Source organism: Nansenia antarctica (assembly GCF_963989245.1).
Source record: "Nansenia antarctica genome assembly, contig: SCAFFOLD_801, whole genome shotgun sequence".
Classification (NCBI taxonomy): domain Eukaryota; kingdom Metazoa; phylum Chordata; class Actinopteri; order Argentiniformes; family Microstomatidae; genus Nansenia; species Nansenia antarctica.
This window is the reverse complement of record NW_027663114.1, coordinates 10,001-17,659: the sequence shown is the minus strand read 5'-3', so window position 1 is coordinate 17,659 and position 7,659 is coordinate 10,001. Positions and strand designations below refer to the sequence as shown.

Below are 7,659 nucleotides of genomic sequence, written 5' to 3'. Positions count from 1 at the left end.
GACGCCTTTATCCAAAGCGACTTAGAACATACATACATCCGTCCAAGTAAGTAGGTAAGTGAATCATCTATCCATCAGTCTCTCTCACCCATCATAACACAAAGTCATCTATGCTCGGGTCAGGGGGAGGCCATCATTGGCAGTCATAATGCTAGACGAAGGAAGAATTAAGTTCCTTGTTTTTATTTAATTATTTACAGTAGCGAAACCGTACAGGGGGGGTAGAGGGGATGAAGAGGTCTTAGGAGCGATATTGCAAACATATCCCTGTATGTGGTGTACAGGTCTGGCTCTTATGGGACAGGGGATAGTGCTCTGGCTGTTGGTGGTTCTAGCCCTGCTCCTAGCTGCACAAGGTTGGTGGTTCTAGCCCTGCTCCTAGCTGCACAAGGTTGGTGGTTCTAGCCCTGCTCCTAGCTGCACAAGGTTGGTGGTTCTAGCCCTGCTCCTAGCTGCACAAGGTTGATGGTCCAATAGATAGTGTTTGTGTTAGGGCTAGGGTTAGGGTCAGGGTCAGTGTTAGGGTTAGGGTCAGTGTTAGTGTCAGGGTTAGGGACAGGGGTCAGTGTCAGGGCTAGGGTCAGTGTTAGTGTCAGGGTTAGGGCTAGGGTCAGGGTCAGTGTTAGTGTCAGGGTTAGGGACAGGGGTCAGTGTCAGGGCTAGGGCTAGGGTCAGGGTCAGGGTCAGGGCTAGGGTTAGGGCTAGGGCTAGGGTCAGGGTCAGGGTCAGGGCTAGGGCTAGGGCTAGGGCTAGGGTCAGGGACAGGGTCAGGGCTAGGGCTAGGGTCAGGGTCAGTGTTAGGGTTAGGGCTAGGGTCAGTGTTAGGGTCAGGGTCAGGGCTAGGGTCAGTGTTAGGGTCAGGGTCAGGCTTAGTGTCAGGGTCAGGGTCAGGGTTAGGGTTAGGGTTAGGGTTAGGGTTAGGGTCAGTGTTAGGGTCAGGCTTAGTGTTAGGGTTAGGGTTAGGGTCAGTGTTAGGGTCAGGGTTAGGGTCAGTGTTAGGGTCAGGGTCAGGGTTAGGGTCAGTGTCAGGGTCAGGCTTAGTGTTAGGGTTAGGGTTAGCACAGAGACTGCCAAATTAGCACAGATTAGCACAGAGACTGCCAATGGCCCCTGGCCTGAGCTAGATTACTCTTCCTGCTACGACTGGTGGACTGATGATTCACTTGCTTAGTCAAATGTATCGATTGTAAGTCGCTTTGGAATAAGGCGTCTGCTGAATTTGTAAATAAGAATTTGTTCTTACATGTTTGCCTGGTTAAATAAAGGTTAAATGAAAAAAATAAAATAAATGCTGAATGCCAAACATGTCAATGTAAAGGGTCAGAGGTCAGTGTTAAAGGTCAGGGTCAAAGGTCACCTTGCAGCAGAGGCAGCCAGAGCTGTCCGTCACAGAGGAGCAGAGCTTTCTTCAGGGTGTCGAACCACAGCTGTCCCTGCTGGACCTCCCCACAGGGGGGGCGTGACCCCCGCGTCACACGCACCTCCGCCTCTGGGGGGGGGGGGCGGGGGGGAGGGGGGGGGGGGGAGGGGGGAGGCAAGGGAGGGAGGAGGGGGAGGGGGGAGGCAAGGGAGGGGGGGCGGGAGAGGTAAAGGAAGGGGGGAGGGAGAGGCAAAGGAAGGGGGGAGGGAGAGGTAAAGGAAGGGGGGAGGGAGAGGTAAAGGAAGGGGGAGGCAAAAGGAGGGGGGAGGCAAGGGAGGGGGGAGGGGACAGGCAAGGGAGGGGGGAGACATGAGAAAGACACTTTATGTTATTGCCATTGTTAATAATAATAATAATAATACATTTTATTTATATGGCGCCTTTCACGGCACTCAAGGTCGCCGTACAACAACAAATCTAAAAACAGCCACAAAATTCAAAACACAAAAAACATAGAAATATACAGTATAAAACATAGCCAGCAGCAGAGCAGCACGGGAAAAGCAAATCAACAGGGATACGCCTGCGTAAACAGGTGGGTTTTGAGGTGAGTTTTAAATGAGATGATAGAGTCAATGTTCCTGATGTCGGGGGGGAGGGAGTTCCAGAGGCGAGGGGCGGAGCGGCTGAAGGCTCTAAACCCCATGGTGGGGTTATTTTTGTTAGTTTATTACTCATGTTGTAGTTGTTGTTGTTGTGGTGGTTGTTGTTGTTGTTGTGGTGGTGGTGGTTGTTGTGGTTGTTGTGGTTGTTGTGGTGGTGATATTGCACTGCAGGTTGGTATTGTTTGGTTGTTGTTGTTGTTGAGGAGTTGTTTACCCTGAGGCGTCTCATTACATCATATCCTGGATATTGAGGAGATGAGTGTCAAAGCCCTCCATAGCCTGCCACCCCCCCTTACCTGACTGACCTCCTTCTCCCCCACCGCCCTACCCGTACCCTCCCATCCTCATCCACTGTTCCCCTCACTGTCCCACCCTCCAATCTCAAAGGCTTTGGAGACCGTGCCTTCTCACGAGCTGCACCCCGCCTCTGGAACTCTCTGCCTCAACCACTCAGAGACTCTGGAACTCTCTCCCTCAGCCACTCAGAGACTCTGGAACTCTCTCCCTCAGCCACTCAGAGACTCTGGAACTCTCTCCCTCAGCCACTCAGAGACTCTGGAACTCTCTGCCTCAGCCACTCAGAGACTCTGGAACTCTCTCCCTCAGCCACTCAGAGACTCTGGAACTCTCTCCCTCAACCACTCAGAGACTCTGGAACTCTCTCCCTCAGCCACTCAGAGACTCTGGAACTCTCTCCCTCAGCCACTCAGAGACTCTGGAACTCTCTCCCTCAGCCACTCAGAGACTCTGGAACTCTCTCCCTCAGCCACTCAGAGACTCTGGAACTCTCTCCCTCAGCCACTCAGAGACTCTGGAACTCTCTCCCTCAACCACTCAGAGACTCACCCTCACTCTCCACTTTTAAATCCCACCTCAAAACCTACCTGTTCTCCCACGCATTCAACCTCCCCTACCCCTAACCATCTCCCCTAACCCTGCCCCCCCCCCTCCCCCCCCTGGACATGCATACAACCTCCCCTACCCCTAACCATCTCCCCTAACCCTGCCACCCCCCCTCCCTCCCCCCCTGGACATTGCTGTGTTAATTGTTCCCTGTGCCTGTTCGTTAACTCTGTGTTCTATGTTGCTCATGTTATCTGTTGCTTGTTGTTTCTGTGTTTTCTGTTTTCCCCATATTGTCAGCGTCTTTGAGCCCCTGGAAAAGCGCTATACAAATCCAATGAATTATTATTATTATTATTATTAATTATGAGTATCTATGTGTAACTTTGTACCTTTGTACTCCACCGAAAGTAATGAGACCACAATTACCACCACAAGAGAAAGAGAGAGAGAGGGATAGCCATCGGGAATATCCCTTTTCTAAATTGCCTGACCGACCTAGCAGACGCAAGTAGCAATTATCGAAAAAGTCTGTCGACAAGAAACGTTTAGAGAACATTGGGAGGTGAGATAATAAAGGCCGATGATAAAAAAACGATGAAACTATTGTTGTCGTCTGTCATTAACACGACTATTGTTTCCGAGGCTATCGTCTGTCACGATCATAATCTCCACAACGGAGTTGAGTCAGAGAGAGAGAGGCCTAAGATGCCTGCGCCGTGCCAAACTAACCCAAACCCCAACAGCTAACAGCTGAGCAACGCTCTACCTCCACAGGCTGGTACACTCACACCAGTTGGTGCCGTTCCAAATCAAGATGGCCGCCGCCTAAACAAAGAGCAGCTATTGTTCTGCCAAGCGCTCTGTGAGCTTGTGAGCCAAACCGCACTTCATCACTGGTGATAAATCTCTGTCAGCCGCTGAACGGATGAGTGTGTCATCGATGACAGAGTTCGACGTTAACACTCGGCTAAATGAAGAAGGGTTGGCTTTGAAAAAACGAGCTGTCTGTCTAATGTGTTTTGCTTGGATGCAGTTTCATGTCAACAAATTAGGGATATCAGTCTAGTCTAAGTGCTTACTATCCGTGTATCAGTCGCTGGCTTCAGATAGTTTTTTTTTCCGGAGAGTTCTGTGTAACGGGGCATTCAGTTTTTTTTTTTTTTTCTTTTTTCTGAGTGGGGCAGTCCCACTCATGTTTCTCTTTTTATTGATAGAGATAGTAGAGATATGACAGGAAGGATGGGTGAGAGAGAGGAGGATAGAGACAGTAGAGATTGACAGGAAGGATGGGTGAGAGAGAGAGAGGAGGATAGAGACAGTAGATATTTTGACAGGAAGGATGGGTGAGAGAGAGAGGAGAATAGAGACAGTAGAGACTGACAGGAAGGATGGGTGAGAGAGAGAGGAGGATATAGACAGTAGAGGATAGGACAGGAAGGATGGGTAAGAGAGAGAGAGGAGGATAGAGACAGTAGAGGACAGGACAGGAAGGATGGGTAAGAGAGAGAGAGGAGGATAGGGACAGTAGAGACTGACAGGAAGGATGGGTGAGAGAGAGAGGAAGATAGAGACAGTAGAGATGTGACAGGAAGGATGGGGGGGAGAGAGAGAGAGAGGAGGATAGAGACAGTAGAGATGTGACAGGAAGGATGGGGGAGAGAGAGAGGAGGATAGGATGGGTGAGAGAGAGAAAGGATGACATGCAGGACATGTCCGCGGCCGGAATCGAACCGGGGACCCTGCGGTTACGTGGTCGACGCTTAACCCGCTACGCCACCTAAGGCCGGACCGACATCTCTCTCCAGCACCGCCAGTGTACAAAACAAGCAGTCTGTGTCTCACACTGTTTTCAGAAAGAGACACATGAGACCTGAGGCGCTCTGTCAGTGTCAGCCACCCAGCAGCAGACAGAGAGGTCGAGTTACTGTGTTCTCCACACCATCACAGACTTGTGTTTACAACCCAAACACACACAGACCCGGGCACGGACACGGGAACCCAGCCCCATATCCACCGCGACTCAAACCCATCTGACATCATTCTGTCTGAGAGAGCCAACTTAACCCTAACCCTCCCCCTAACCCTAAACCCTAACCCTAACCTTAAACCCTAACCCTAAACCCTCCCCCTAATCTTAAACCCTAACCCTAAATCCTCCCCCTAATCTTAAACCCTAACCCTAAACCCTCCCCCTAACCCTAAACCCTCCCCCTAATCTTAAACCCCAACCCTAAACCCTCCCCCTAACCATAAACCCTAACCTTAACCTTAAACCCTAACCCTAAATCCTCCCCCTAATCTTAAACCCTAACCCTAAATCCTCCCCCTAACCATAAACCCTCCCCCTAACCATAAACCCTAACCCTAACCCTAAACCCTAACCCTAACCTTTACCCCTAAGCTTAAACCATAACCATAAAAACGGTCAAAATCATCCCCCCTCGAAAACTGCCGTCCCCCCTTTCCATCCCTTATGTCATTTTATCAATGAACGTGGTATTACTGCTATTTCAACATTTAGTTTTGCGCATATTTAGTAAAATACTGTGGCCAAGGGAGGGGGGGGGCACGCACACATGCAACAATGACATTTTTACCACCAAGTCACTGACACTGAAGTCACTGACACAGAAGTCACTGACACTGAAGTCACTGACGCTGTGGGGATGCTAACATTGTCCCCATATGATGAAATCCACCACCTCCCCTGATTTACTTTTATAACTTGAGTACTGGGTACCCCCAGATACCCCCAGATACTCACCATAGGGGTACTCTGGGACCTGGTTGGGTTTGAGGGGCAGGTCCAGCAGGACTGGGGGCACGGCGAGCTCTGCCAGGCGGGGCGTGGAGGACGGACACAGGCGAGACGCCGCGTCTGACCCCGGCAACAGAACCAGCTGCCGCAGAAGACCCTGACAACCACAGAGAGACAAAGAGAGAGAGAGAGACAGAGAGAGAGAGAGAGAGACAGAGAGATAGAGAGACACACACAGAGAGACACACACAGAGAGACAGAGAGACAGAGAGACACAGAGAGAGACAGAGAGACACAGAGAGACACAAAGAGACACAGAGAGAGACAGAGAGACACAGAGAGAGACAGAGAGACACAGAGAGAGACAGAGAGAGAGAGAGAGAGACAGAGAGAGAGAGAGACAGAGAGAGAGAGAGAGAAAGAGAGAGACAGAGAGAAAGAGAGAGAGAGAGACAGAGAGAGAGAGAGAGACAGAGAGAGAGAGACAGAGAGAGACACAGAGAGACACAGAGAGAGACAGAGAGAGAGAGAGACACACATTGAGGTTAAATTAATTAATTTTTAAAAATGGTTTTATTGCCATGTAATCAACTTGTCAGTAATTTGTTGGAATTTGGTATTCTTTGCTCTAGACACAGGGTCGGCCAGCCATAGTCGGCGCCCCTGGATTAATTAGGGGGTTAAGTGCCTTGCTCAAAGGGCACATGCAGCTCCCTCCTGAGGCGGGGGATCGAACCAGCAACCTTTACTTTATTTATATTGCACCTTTTTAAAACAGTGTCAAAGTGCTTTACTTTAGTAAGTGCTAGACAGATGAAACAGGCAGGGCTCCACAAGTAGAAACAGTAAAACACATTAAGCACAACTGACTCAGAAGTCAGGCGTGAAGACAGAACAAGGCAGAGGAACCTAGAGAACTCAGGAGGAACTTAGAGAATGAAGGTAGAGAACTCAGGAGGAACTTCTGTTATTGGAAAATGTTAAGATCCATCTGATAACCGGGCGTTTTCTGTCGTTTTCAGACATCCGAAAATCGGGCCAAAACCGGCCCAAAAATCCTTATGTGTGTACCCCGCATTAGGTAAGCCCCTTGAGAAGAATCTTCTCATTTTCGAGGGGGTCCTCACATATGACGATCACAAACATAATAGTAACACATAACAAATATTAATACAAAGCACCTACACACACACTCACACACACAGCCCGTCAACTTAAGCGGGGTACACACATAAGGATTTTCTGCGATTTCAGCGATTTTCGGATGTCTGAAAACAACAGAAAACGCCCGGTTATCAGATGGATCTTAACATTTTCCTATAACAGAATCCTGGGGTGTGAGGTGTGTTAAGAGTCACTTCTCTTCAATTGTGCAATCAACTCTCCTGGCAACCTGCTCGGAAAATGGGCGTGGCCGGCAATCGTAAATGTGAAATGCGTTCAATACTTCCGACCAGAAATCATAGGGTTGCCAGATTGTTTGGTGGAATTAGCGGTTTTAGACTGTGGTTAGGGTGGAAAATGTCATTCCCATCTGGCAACCCTGCTCGCCAATCAAGAAGCGAGCTGACTTCTTCTTTTCGTTTTTCTGCACTTTATTTGCCCTGTCGCACATGGTTGTCTCGTACAGGTCAGTCAGGGTACTACGTTAGATAATAATAACTTTATTTGTATAGCGCTTTTCCTGCAAACGTTGCGGCTCAAAGTGCTTTAAGCATTATATAATCTTAATTTAATTATTTTGTAATTTAAAGGCAATATTAAAAGGATGGGTTCACGCGAGATTTCTGGCTTGGGGAACGAGACTAGAGAGTCCGGAATCTGTCGTTCCCCACGCCCATTTTCCGAGCAGGTTGAGAGTTGAGAGTTGATTGCACAATTGAAGAGAATTGACTCTTAACACACCTCACACCACAGGATTTTGTTATAGGTAAATGTTAAGATCCATCTGACAATCGGGCGTTTTCTCTCGTTTTCTGTCGTTTTCAGACATCCAAAAATCGTGCCAAAACCGGCCAAAAACTCCTTAT

General features: G+C 49.0%; 1 protein-coding gene across 1 annotated transcript in view; it reads right to left on the bottom strand.

Moving 5' to 3' along the window:
• Nucleotides 1-1,357: 1,357 nt before the first annotated feature.
• LOC308175298 (thrombospondin-type laminin G domain and EAR repeat-containing protein-like) overlaps nt 1,358-7,659 on the bottom strand; it is a gene marked incomplete at both ends in the record, with an annotated part of 8,558 nt that continues 2,256 nt past the window's right edge. Inside the window, 2 exons of the mRNA XM_080550991.1 lie at nt 1,358-1,489; nt 5,636-5,786. Coding sequence (XP_080407117.1) covers nt 1,358-1,489; nt 5,636-5,786 — 283 coding nt within the window. The remainder of the gene's footprint in view (nt 1,490-5,635; nt 5,787-7,659) is intronic.